The sequence below is a fragment of the Cryptomeria japonica genome, chromosome 3, assembly GCF_030272615.1.
Source record: "Cryptomeria japonica chromosome 3, Sugi_1.0, whole genome shotgun sequence".
Classification (NCBI taxonomy): domain Eukaryota; kingdom Viridiplantae; phylum Streptophyta; class Pinopsida; order Cupressales; family Cupressaceae; genus Cryptomeria; species Cryptomeria japonica.
In genome coordinates, this window is record NC_081407.1 from 347,769,334 (window position 1) to 347,783,822 (window position 14,489).

General features: G+C 35.7%; 1 protein-coding gene across 1 annotated transcript; it reads right to left on the minus strand.

Moving 5' to 3' along the window:
* Positions 1-10,924: 10,924 nt before the first annotated feature.
* On the minus strand, positions 10,925-13,202 carry LOC131034790 (protein GRAVITROPIC IN THE LIGHT 1). The gene has a single exon (XM_057966391.2). It carries the CDS (start codon positions 12,749-12,751, stop codon positions 11,294-11,296), a length of 1,458 nt encoding a protein of 485 aa, XP_057822374.1. The 5' UTR covers positions 12,752-13,202; the 3' UTR covers positions 10,925-11,293.
* Positions 13,203-14,489: the final 1,287 nt, after the last annotated feature.

Below are 14,489 nucleotides of genomic sequence, written 5' to 3' on the forward strand. Positions count from 1 at the left end.
TGCGACCACCATATAAACAAGGCAATCTTACGTACCAACACCTATCACACAATTAACTTGCAGTGCGAATATACATTGTCAAGACACGAAGAACAATTTGGTCGGTATAACACAGAATTTAACACTTATTAACATGTTTAAGAGTTCAATTACTCTTGTTAACTACTATAGGTACGCAACCTCAATAATTTCCACTTATACCATAGACTAAGATCAAAATAGATATATTTATTTCATCAAAGAAGTCTTACAAGAAGACATAATACATTTCTCAATAGAATAATATCTTTATTTTTATTTTTATTTTTTTACACTAGTGTGTTACATCATTCTTCCGGAAAAAACGGAGAAGTGCACTCGTCAGACTCTACATGATCTAAAGGAGTATATCCTTCAGATTTGCTTTCACTCAGGGGAAAGTACCCCACAGACTCATTATCACTTAAGGGGGTATACCCCTCCAACGAGTCAGAACTTATAACTATCGGCTTTTCTGGTGAGCACTCTAGCTTGGGTTCTTTTCCTTTTTCAACAGTAACTTCTTTAGTTGGACTCTGAGTAGGACCTTTTTCTATCTCTTTTCTCTCTTCAGGAGCTGGGTTCTCTTCAGTAGGGTTGTCATCCACAACAGGATTGACAGGTGTCAGAGAATCTTTCTTGACTTTCAAGTAATGAGCATATCCTGCTACGGATTTGCGAGCTGTCTATTTGACACGTACCATCTCTGTAACGTATCAACGGTAAACTATTACTTCCCAGACTCTCCTAGAGCTACGTTTAATAACTAGGTTTTGAACGCAACCATACATTTCTTCCATATAATAACAAGTGTGCAATTTGAACTTAAACACTATTCCACTTCTATAGTCATAACGTAATCACAACTTCTATTATATGATTTTAATTAACAATCCCTGGCGAGAAATAAAACATAACCATAACTATTTCATAAGCAAGACAATAAACATGACATATAACAAAGATTGTAAATAATAGTGATCATAAACTAAGAAATTCCTGACCTATTGAAATGTTGATCAATATGCAAGACCTCAATGCCCTTTCGCCGATAAATGCGCCTTGCTTGCGATCCTTTTCACCAATACTTTCCAACTCTATCAAAAAAAACAACTCTCTTGATACTTTCAAACAATATCCTCTCTAACTCTATTCTTCTTTCTACAATCCACCACCCTTCCTTGGATGCCAAAATGACTTGTCCCCCTTCCTCTTTACTCCCACCCCTATTTATACTAAAAATCACCCATGACTTCTCCTAAGTCTGGGGCTTAGTAATAGTTATCGACTAAAAGTCTTTTACTTCCATCTCTTCTTGTTCTTCCACGTAATGAGTCCATCTCTAGTTATCTATAGCTCTTTATGCTCCTTGATCATGGTTATAGCAATTATCGGCTGAATGGAGAGATCGGTACATTACATCAAACACTTATGTGTTTGTATTCAGCGAATTGTGTGTTTAATCTGCTAGGTCTTGAGTCAACTAAGGTTTACGTTTCAGTCTTCACCTTGCGTGCTAGTCTATTCCCCTCCCCAATCGGCCAATCTGCAGTTAGATGCAATGAACTGCAGCTTGTGGAAAAGTTTGGACGTGGAGAAGTGGTTGTTTATCGCTTTGAACAGCAAGGGGCGAGAGGTGTCATTGCCCGCTGATTGCAGTGTGAATGGAGGAAGAGGGAGTACGCGGGTTAAGAAGGAGGAGGGTAGTTGGTGGTAATACCGACCCCTCCCTATATTAAGGGGGGTGGTCGATATTACCATCGACCACCGTTTACCTATTACTAACTATAACCCCCGCCACCTCCTATAAAATCAAATTTGTTTTATTTGTTTTAATATAATTTCATTATTATATTTTAATAATTAATTAATAACTTTCATTATAATATTTAAACATTAATATTCATAGCAATTTTACGTTTAAATATATAAATATATACTTTAATTTCAAATACTTATAACTAATGACTTTTTTCATATAGATTTATATTCGAACAATCAAATTATATATATATATATATATATATATATATATATATATATATATATATATATATATATATATATATATATATATATATATATATATTACCCGTTCGAAAAGCATATTAAATATAATATATTTATAATTCTAACTATATACATGCATAATCCAAAAACACAATAATCCGATGGGCGATATCAACTACTGATAATACAATCACCTTATCTTAACTCCAATAACTACTTATAAGTGACTATTGCCCTCCGTGTATATAATGTCCTTACATATATTCAAATGATCGAATTGCAACTATCGAGCTAACAAGCTGATAAAATTCATATCAACTCATACCAAGATATTAACTCATCTTTTGCAAACAACGTTAAGTCACTAGATCACTTGACTCTTATAGACGTAATAAACGTAGCAATTACCAATGACATACAATAATTGGGAACACTAGACACACAAACTGAGCAAGCATCATGCGACTTTTATAAAGATCAAACAATAAAATATGAAGACCAAACCAATTGACAGAGCGATTAACTGAAGGCACTCACCCGAGTGTAACTGACTAAAAATAGGGTCAACTACTATCTCCTTCACTTCCATCGGAAAATATAAGGCACGCTCAAACCTGTGTAGCCAAGTGGAGACGATACCCCGTACCTACTCGGTACTTGTACCTGCAACATCTTGCATCACCAATCACACATGCATATATATATATAGAAATTACAACATACACACCGATGAAGGAGAATCGCAACGTTCCCTATCTCACCGAGATGAGTGAAGGAAAATCGTCCCCTTGCATCCCATACAATCACAGATACACAACACATAGTGCATAGACGAAGTAAAGCGTCAGTACATAGCAATGAACCATATAATGCCATAAAACATAAGTACATAAATACTGCAAATAAATCATACATCTCATAATCAGATAAAACATGGAACAATGATATATAATTCTGAATAACAAATGATGATAATGTATCCACTGAGAATAACAAGAACAAAATATGAGTTCCAACGAGTAGGGGTACTACATGGGTGGCTGCACACATCCCTAGAGGACTAGTCTCGCCTTAGCTCGCTCCTTCCTGACCACAACTTGGCAGTAAGTAAGACCAAGGTAAGGTGGGTTGGGTGTTGGACTAGGTCGTGGGGATACCTCTAGAGTAAAAAAAAGAAGAAAAAAGTTTATATAAAGAATGTTGGAAATATGCCTCGAATTCTCCTGACCGGTGTTCAGGTTGATCGGTGTAACTTACCCTGATGGAACAGCTTGTGGGAAGGTATCGGGTTGTGGACTTTTCCTATCCATGTAACTCTGGTCGATGAACATGTTGCAGACAAGTATCAGGTTAGGTCTACCCAATGTATCCTCCTTGTCTGGTTTATCGGGGATCGGGATTGCTTGTTCGTAGTTATGTCGATGGCCGATGGAACCTTCTTCATGTGATCAGTTAACAGGTGAGCAGGTCTGGGATGATCAAACGATTGTCGCTATACCGCTATGGCAAGATGCACGAAGGTTATCCATTGTGGCTTGGCGACCAAATGGTGGGACTCGGCAAGAGAGAAGCTCAGGAAAGTTAACGAGTGAGCAACTCCGGGATGATCGGACGATTGTCACTATACCGCTATGGCGAGATGCACGAAGTTTATTCCCCGTGACTTGGCGACCATGGTGGGACCCAGCGACAAAGAAGAGCTTCATTCTGAGCGATTAGTGAGGTCGTGCTAAGGTGGCAGGGCAGGGACCCTAAAGCTAATCAGGGGGTGCCACGTGGCGGAGCACAGAAAGAGATCAAGGAAGATCAGACGATCGGGATAGCTGTTTGGTTGTCTTCCCGATGACCCGATGGAATTGCCTTCGGTGATCGGGGTATCTTCAGAGATCGAGAGAACTGGTTGTTTGCTACACCGATACCCGATGAGGTTGCCTTCGGTGATCAAGTTGACTAGATGAAAGTTACACTAAAGTCCAATGAAGTCGTTTACTGTTGATCGAGGATCGGGGTGACTTCTGAGTGTTGGTTCCGATGGGCCGATGAAGTCGTCTACTACTAATCGAATATCGCGGTAACTTTTCAGTGCTGGTTTCGATGGCCGATAGGGAAGTATCCGACTACGAATGGTCGCCCGGACCGAAGTCCAAAAGACTAGTAGGCGAACACTTGGAATGTTTCTGTCGATGTATTTGAATACGAACCGGCCCGACTTCCGGATGAATGTGGGATAATATGTTTTCCACGAGTTCATGAATGGACAGGTTGTTACTCGACGATTACATTCCAAGGTCGTTATACAAACTGACAGAGGAATGTTTGGTTGGATAGATGGCAGTTACCAAAGATGTAACCGATGAGCAGAGCGAAGAAGGGTGTGCATGAAGGCTGTGTGGAGGTAATGGTTGTATAAGTAGCCAAGTCGATGTGTCTGCATGTGGTGAGAACAGAGTTTTGAGATCAGAGTCCGGAAAAGAGGATTGATAACTTTATTGTAATCGTGTTGTTTTATTGAATAAAGTGATCTCTCTTTGGTGGTGGGTTTTTTACCTGTAAGGGTTTTCCCACATATATCTGGTGTCTTTCTCTAGTGCTATTCTGTTTGGTTCATCTTAATCTTATGTCTGTGCTTATTTTAATATACTGCAAACTGAAATTGAAATACTTCCTTGCTTGCTAATCCCCTTAGAATTGACGATAGGAGAGTGTTTTCTGCACTGTGCTTGCCTTACAAAGAATCGGTCTCTTTAGTTGAAAGCCAAAGATTGAAAAGTATCTATTGTGCCAAAGATACCCAGATCATGATATGAATCTTATCCATTAAAAACATTACAAATGTTAAACTCAAACAAAAACTTAATTTTGAAAAAAATCTTTATAAATCATTCAACTTCACCAACAATCTAAAAGACCATGAACACAATTTAATTTTAAAACCAAAAAAAATTGCACCCACATCTTTACTTCTATCTATCCTCTTGGCCCTTCATGGAACAGTGCCATACATCCCTTGATGGACACAAAACAGAAAAAAAAAGTGACCGACACTAGAGTAGGGACCAAAAAGTGGAACTGAGCTACGGAATGTTCAGTCCAAATAGATTGGTATTTTTGTTGCAGTCACCCAGTTGTAAACAGAGGCTTGAGAATCTCAAATATTATGCGGTTTCTAATCATTGAACTTGTGTGGCAATTCTTTAATGGTGTGGCCGTATATAAAACATGAAAAGCCACCATTTTCACAGCTATCCATTTGTACAGAGGGAATATTTAGACCACCCAAATCCATTTCAGATTCTTCCATCACCATCACCATCAACATTTACATTTGTAATGGCTGTTTTCTTTTGTCTCAGATAAAATGGTGGCAGCAGCACTAGAATCATGTGGACGTTAACAAAGAATGTGTTTATCACATGCAAATGGGAAGAAGAATCGTGCAATAGGAGGATGACACAACTCATAAATGTCTGACAACATTTTCCTAACTACCATTCTCAAGTGACTGTTGATCACTCTGAAGAACAGATAATGGTCGACATCAATAGCATTTAGATGTGAAGAACCAAAATTCAATCTGTCCAATTGGAGTGAGCAGCATGCCGTATTATCACTAACACCAAACTTGAGCAGTTGGAATTGATACAAGAAATAATCCAAAGCCTGTAAATTGTTCGTTGCAAATTTGATATAATTGTGACTACATTCATTCATTCCTTTGCTTTGAAATGCTTGTTGGAGTACAAATCCAATACGGCTGTGACTTGATTCTTTGTTTTGAAATAGTTGATTGAATTTCATTAACGAGCGTTGAAATTTGGTTATGTGAACATGTACCAAAAACTCTAATGACTAGTACACAATTCAAAATGGTGACCAAGTAGAAAATGTTTCTATTATACGAGTGCATTCATGATAATTGCCAACTCTAAATTGTGTTCATAGTCTTTGAATTTCTATGACTCGTAAGAAATCACACGATATTCTTACATAAGGACTACCCCAACCCTCTAACAATAAATTAGAAAAAATAATAAAATTTGCAATAAAATCTAGTACTCCAAGAATATATGCCTTAATTAGATGAGATTTAAGAACCTAAATGACTCCCCATACTACTCTAACCAAACAAGATCTTTCCCTTTTCATTGAAGAGAAGAGATAGGGTGCACCACCCTAGAGAAGTCCTAAACAAAATAACTATAATACCCACTAAACCCATGAAACTCTAAAGTCCTCTAAATAATTATAAGTGCTAGCCACTCCACTATAAAATGAATCTTACTCTAAAGTCCTCTAAATAATTATAAGTGCTAGCCACTCCACTATAAAATGAATCTTTGAGGGATCTATTGAGATTTCCTCAACAAAGATGGTATGGCCCAGTAAAGATGGTATGACCCAGTAATTGAACCTTTCACTAAAAGTAATGAACCTTTCATTAAAAGAAGACACACTTTTCCAAGTTGCCATAACAATTAAATCATTGCAACACTTGACACAAATGACTCTCATGCTTCTTCTTTGATCTAAAAAAAAGATCAAGTACAAACCTAAGGAAAGTGTAAAACACTCCATTCATGAGACTTGTGAACAATGTTAGAGCATAGATGTCAACCCAAATGAATCCACTATTATCACATATTGTTCATACTGTATGCAAAACATAGTACTATGAATATCTAACTCTAAAACGTGTATTTGATAAAATCCTAACTTAATAAATATCTTAGAGAACACTTTAGGTCATTCATCTTTTCAAACTTTAATAATGGATAATAAATAGTAGATGCCAACTATGAAAGTCTAAGAGTAGCCTATGCAATATTCAAGATGTCACTTTGAGATTTGGATTTGGGTCTCCATGGTGAAAACCTAATAATTTAATCAATTGAACTCAAACCCTTTGAAATTCTAATTTTTTTTCATTAAATAATCAATCAATTTTTATTTTCTTAATATGAAGTCATGGTACATCCATAAATCCTCTAGCATTAGTATGAATCATGCTTGACTTTGCAACTTAACGCCCAAACAACTATTAAAATTCTTAAGTATTGTCTTATAATATCATTTTATTAATGTTTTTTTTTATAAAGAAAATAAAATAACTCTCAAGTAAATATAATATATCAAGACTAATATCTTTTGACATTCTATCAATAGATGCATCAGTTAGACACAAATTGTGGATTGCATAAAACTAAAACTTTACCAATAATATTTGAAATTTTAAATCCATAAAAAATATCATAAAAATAATAGCGGTTCTTAAGTACTTATATACTTTATAGTTTGATATATCACTAATGCTTTGAAAATTTTAAGTATTTAAAACTCAAGTTATTTTTATAAAAAAATTTAACGAAACCAAAATTCTATTATTTGACGAATCTAAATTAAATTTGTCGTCGATAATGGCATAGTGCAAGAGTTAAATTGTGGCATTATGATTCTTGCCACCAAAGTTCAAACTCTTTATAGAGTGTTGTTGAGTGTTCATGATGGAAATGACTCTCCCTTTGTGTGGTCTCATGGGTTCACAACTAAGATTAAAAGCATGTACACTCTTCATTTTTTTAAATAGTCATTTGCAAGAATAGCTTTTAGTTTGTACAGCTTGAGTTGGCCTAGTGGTGGAGAACTTGTGCTCTTGAAAGAGAGGTCACAAGTTCAAATCCCACAAGAGGGTAGGGTATGCACACATTATTGGCTTCAGTTCAATTACCGATCAAAAAAAATAAAAAAAGGCTAAAGTTAAATTTCAAAATGTCATTGTCTTCATTGTTATGGTCACTTTCTTTATCCTTTATAGTAATACCTTTTAGTTAAGATACACTCACTTCATTGTTAGAATAGTCACCACTTTCTTTATCCTTTATAATAATACCTTTTAGTTAAGGTACACTCACACAAATTTGTAGAATAACTTTGAGATCTCTCAATAACTTTTAGATAAATGTATTCTATGCTAACATACTTATCTTCAAAAAAAAAATTATTAAAAAAAATGTCAAAAAAATATCATTTTCATGAAAAAAACACCTCAAGAATAAACTTTAATTATATCTTTTATAAAAAAAAATTAATTTTTTTTTTTTTCCTATTACCCCCTTACAAATGTAAATATATTGAACTACTTTATCATAGAGGAGACACCGTCCCTTTCAAATTGAAAACTTTATCCTTAACAAAATATATTGATATACAAAAAATTCTGAATTTTCAACTTTAAATTCAAAATATAATTTAAATCACTTAATTTTCATCTCATCATTATCTCTTTCATTAAAGCAAACTTTATTTTGTCCCTCGGGCACCGTAAACAGCTAAGAAATAAGAATAAAGAAAGTTCAAAATACAATTAAAAAATGAGTTGGCGTTGGACCCAAGGATATGTGCTTAAAATAGTGTCGGTTACTAAATTATTCAACTTCAATCCAAAAGGATAAAGAAAGGACCAAATTTTGGAAAGATTATTTTTCTAGCATTTTGAAAACACAATTTTATGGCTAGAATTCAACTTCAATCCAAAAGGAACAAGGCAAAAAAATCAGACAGCAAAGAAATGATAAAAAATCAAGGCTGCAGTCACACCTCATTAACAAAAAAACCAGGACAAATCAACCTTAAGCCCTGGAATCTTGATATAATCTAATCCTAAATGTAAGGAAATGAGAATGGAATGAAGAAACAGGTTGGAATCTGTCTGTCAAAACCTGCATGATGCAAGATGTGTTCATGCATATTGATCATTGTTACAGGCATATTTATTTATAGTAATCATTTAACTCTGGCAAAATGGTGACATCATGAGTATGCTTAGCCTGTAGCCATATTGACCCTTCATGACAGATAAGAGACAACCTTTTTTCTTGTTATAGAATGAATTCTGTATGACAAATGTGTTTAATATATGTAGCCTACAAACAGTTCAACCTTAACAGTAGTAATCACATGATGAGGGCTCGATCAGAGCAATGTCATTTCAATGAATGGAAATTCCCCATTTGCCTGCAAAATCACTAACTTACAAAGTACTCAGAGCAATGTCATTTCAATGAATGGAAGTTTGCCCATTTGCCTGCAAATTCACAAACTTACAAAGTACTCAGCCATATTTTAATGGATTCTTTTAAGGCAATCGTTTCTACTTGCCAGTGAGAGCCAGTCTACAGTGTTTTATAAATGCTACAGTTTTTCCTCATCCACGAAAGCATACAACAGTGCATGTGACTTGAAATGACAGTCTTAAGCCTCAGACCGTGCAGGCAAATGACAATTCTAATATTTTTATCTTGGGCCCACCGAGCTTTTAAGGTTTGAAGAAAACCAACCGTTATGTTGGGAACAAGAATGCTGCATCTATGAGATCATCATTTATTATTCAAGGAATGAATTTGTAATCCAGGTATGAGCTCAAATTGAAACTATCTAGTTAAAAAATAGGTTATTTTTTAAAGAAATCAAGTTTCCATAATCCATTGAAGTTGTTCTGTTAGTTTCTGGATTCGATTGTGAGTGCTTTTTTACATCGACATTTTCGGATCACACTCCGTGATCCATAATCAGGATTAAGAGTGCTAGAGGAGAAAACACCAATTTGAGCTTTGAGACACTCATGAGATTCTATCAAGGAGATTTATTTCCAAATTTTGATGCGATGGCCAAGCTCAAGTTAAACATAACCTTGCCAATCCACCAAAAACATTTCAACTGTATAAAAGCACTTCAATGTTTGTGCTGATGTGATTATAAAGAACGCAGGATTCATTTCCTTTTTTAGCAGAATTCTTGCAAAAATCTGAGATACCAATTTTGAATCATGTTCCAGTACATTATTAGAGCTTGATAACTCTTTAGGTTGTCACATCCATTGACCCTGTTTTGTGACTACATTACATTGTTTTATTGGGAAGAGAAGAGATTACAGGCATTTCAGCAAAAAATTAATTCATTGCCGGTCAAAGGATATGTCAGATCAGAGGCATGACAGCACCATCTAGGCCTACAACATGGACTTGCCATTAAACGAAATTTCCTTACGCAAAGAATTAATATTTAGATGTAAACATTGTAAGCTAATATTTCTTTTCTTACTGAGTGAGCAATTTTTAAGAAAAAAAAATCACTGGAATTAATTAGAACACTGTAGCTAACGAATCTTGTATTGAAATTTGAAAGAATGCAACTGTCTTGAATGCTTCATCCAAGGATATACAAAAATCCCAACTCCTTTGCCTTCAGAATTGGAATCCAAGAACTCAAATGCATCTACCTCTACCATAAGAATTCAAAAGCATCCTTAGCTCCAGGAATAATTGTTGTTTAAGATTGGTTTATTGATCTATTTTACTTGGGATAGAAATTTCTCTTGTTGAGTTTCTTTGCCTTGTATATTCCATATCACTTTCCATTACTGTCCGGAATGACATTCAGTTGGTCTTCATTTTCCAAAGGTGGTTAATGCAATATTTCTGTTGGGAAATATGACTGAACTTTTCCTTCTCAAGTGATCAATAATCTCTTAGAGACATTTCAAATTCACAGTAAAGTTATATTTGACTATTCTTGTGTGGATGACTACAATTAAAACCACAGAATGTCCTTCATCACACAACCACATACAATTTAAAAATAGTAATAAACATTACTGCATCAAGCAAATTGCAAAATGGATGTAGGAATTTGATTAAATGATATCAGAAGAGAAAAAAACAATAGAGAATTTGGCTAAAGGATATCATTAGAAAGCACCATGAACAGTGCAGTGCATACAGATTGTGTAAAATTAACAATCATTTTACCTGGGGTGAGTCAAAATAATTTAGGGAAATTCATAGAGGCCATCAACAGCCAAAAACCACCTCAGCTTAAACACGAGAAATCAATGCGGAGATAACCAGTAGAAGAAGATTTTACAATTATAAACGAAGGCAATAGATCCTTTGCCATATACACCAATACCCATTACTGGCCAGAAGCAGTCTTTGATTTAGTCTATAAATAATGCTGATTCACATTTAGTACACAAAAATGAATTCATTCATCCTGTGCAACAATAATTACCGCAAAATAATGAGCAATTTCATACATTTGCCTACTAGCTGGGACTTTGGACAAAACTTGCGCAAGCAGACCAACAAAAGTAACCTGAACCAACCATAATCCCTGCTTGCCCGCTTTTATGTATATTACAATGATAACAGAATGTCTCTGCTAGACTACCGAAACACTACTACTAATAATAGCGTTACCCTAGTATGAACTAATCTATAGACTTCATACCTGTAAGATAAACTTGGCACTGAACAATGGTCTTCCCAATTCGAAACCCAGGCATTACCGTGAAACCCACTTTAGGCCTGAGACCCACGGCCCCATCTCCCAATTCCACATTTTTCACAATGCTGTCCATGTACACCTCAGAGAAATCGGTGTCTTTCCTGACCTGAAAAATGTTAACCCTGGGCTCAAAGCAGAATGCCAATCTATGCACAAGCCAGACAGACTTGGCCAGCTTCAAAAATGATTGGTAGAAAGCAGTTCTAGGGTGCCCGCCATTTTGAACATGATCCCTCTGATCCAAATTCATAAAGAATGACTCCTCCATCTTTGGATGAACAATTTGAAGATACTTAGTGCGACAGAACTTGCCAAAGACACAATCAGGTGAAATGGCAAGAAGATCAGAAGGGTCACTGGATTTGATATCCTTGAATTGGGCCATGAATTCCTGCCTCTGCTTTTCAGGATCCAGAATAGCAGGGATTGAATCACTCACAAAGAAATTCTCATTCTCGAACCCACCAAAGATTCTTTGACAAACATAGGATTCGAAAGCATATTTCTTGTGAGCCCTCTTTGCATAGCGTACCCCAGGCTCTATAGAATTGGCAGCTGCATCCAAATCCCACTCTGCGCTCTTCATCATATTTATCATCACCTTTGTGAAATCATGGGCAGCCTTTGCTGCAGCTTGCACCATGGAGATAAAATATTGAGGGGTAAGACGGGAGGATGGATCGTAGATGTCCTCATCGGAAGACTCAAAAAAGTCCCTGAAGCTTTTTTGCCTTAATTTTTTCTCAAGATTGTCCTTTTTCTCAAAGGCTTCTTTCAGCTCAAGGCGGAGCTTTTCAAGCTCAGAGTCCTTACTCTGAATCTGCGCCTGAAATTTCTTCACCATGACTTCGTAGGTTTTCAGCATGCTCTGCTGTTCTTGAATCTCAGCCAACAAATGGGCGTCCTGGCCAGAGTCCTGAAAGGGTTTTTCTTTATCCCTGTAAGAGTGCTTCAGCTCTGATATATTCTTCAGTTCTGAAATGACTAACCTGTCCGCATTCTGGATTTTTTCAGCGTCATACGGTGTGTGGGCAGCCTGCAGCTGAACATAGGCAGCCTTTAGGGCCGAAATATTGGCAAACAGCTTCGAAATTAGGGTTTCAAGAGCTTCCGTCTTCTGGGTATTTTCCTTTTCATTTTCCTTTTCCTTTTCCTTTTCTTTTTCTTTCTCTTCTGGGGGTTGTGGGTACACTTTCTGTCCATCGTAATCATCTGTTTCTGTGGCTTCGCTGCTTGAATGCTCGTATGTCGGGGGTTCGATTCCAGGGAAGTGATTTTCTTCGGAGAAAACCCCAATGCTCCGTAATCTGCACACCCTGGCGAACTTATGCACAATTTCAGTAATGTTGGAGCTCTTCACAGCACCCTGAGAAGACTCCATAAAGCAAATGGAGTCTCAAAACACTACAACTCCAGCATATGCCATATATAAATATATGAACAAAGGCAGACAAGATTATATGGTTTAAGCCACACAACGAGACCTCAACTGATAACAACAACCAAGATTCCCTGTATAGATTTCCCTCACACGGCTATTTTGAACTTTTCCCCTTTAATCGTCTAGAAGCCAGTACAGACTTCTGTAAACAAAACAGTAGTCTTGGCTGAATGTATGTCACGGAGGGGCTTCGAACTCGAGACGTCGAAAACTAGTGTGGGAAACCGCTGGAGAGCCCGCTATTTTTGACTTGAAAAGTTGTATCAAATTTAGAAAAAAGGAAAAAGCGTGGAAACTGATCGACGGACTGGCAGGTCTGTGCAGATTCCGTCCAGAAGACGAAAATAAAACAATGATGATTATGTCATGCCCACAAATCTGCGCATCTCCCCATATACAACTGGTATCCAATGGAGCGCTAAAATACGCGTAATTCCCCCTACGGAGAAGGCCCACAACGCCGTCAATCGACGGCCAAATTTTCTGGCCGGTAAATTTTCAAACACTGTTTGTTTTGTGAATTTCTTCATTACCCGATTGGCCTGCTCAGAGAGCTTTCAGTCTTCAAAAAAAACATCGGGAAAAATCATTTAAATGCCGGTAGAGCTCTCATTTAATTTAAAAAAACAAAAAACAAAAAACCGTTGAAATATGGGCCGCGGCTATTCTAGCTTCAAAACAGACATTTCGTGTTAGTGACAGGTAATCAATCGCAGCCGTTAATTGCAAAATCGATGGTGTAAAACGCGCGACTAACACGCGATACCCTCGCTTCTTTTAAATGTTAAAAAAGTTCTTATTTATTTTTAAAAAATATTTTAATGATAAATTAAATCGTTATTAATTTTGTATTAGTTTTTCGATTCTTTTTCTCCCTTCTTTTAAGATTATGTCTACATTCTATTCTTTCACTTTTTACTCAAATACATAACGAATCTAAAAGCAATCTTATTTTTGTTGATTTATCAATGAGTTTATTAGGCTTTCAATAGTGTAAATTATAAGTATTTATTCACTTTTTTCTTAAATACATCACGAATCTAAAAGCAATTGTATATTTTTTATTTATCAATGAGTGTATTAGGCTTTCAATAGTACAAATTATAAGTATTTATTCACTTTTTTCTTAAACACATCATGAATCTAAAAGCAATTGTATATTTGATTTATCAATGAGTTTATTAGGCTTTCAATAGTGTAAATTATAAGTATTTATTCACTTTTTTCTTAATATACATAAGGAATCTAAAAGCAATTTTATATGTAATTTATCAATGAGCTTAATAGGACTTTCAATAGTGTAAATTATAGATATTCAATTATGGTACTACTTCTTTGGTTTTCTTTTCTCTTGCTTCTTTTTAAGATTTATGCCTTCAATCTATTTTTTCACTTTTCTTTCACATCATTGTAAAAACATACACAACAAATCCAAAAGCAATCTTATATTCAATTTGTTAACGAAGTTATTAGGACTTTCAATAATGTAAATTATAGGTATCCAATTATGGTACTATATCTTCTTGCTTCTTTTTAAGATTATGCTAGCAATTTATTTTTTCACTTTTCTCTCAACATCATTGTAAAAACAACCCACATCAACCATCAAGAGTAGGGCATCCTTAGGTATTCATGCCGAAGTAACATGATAATTTAGTCTTCAACAAAATTAATAATC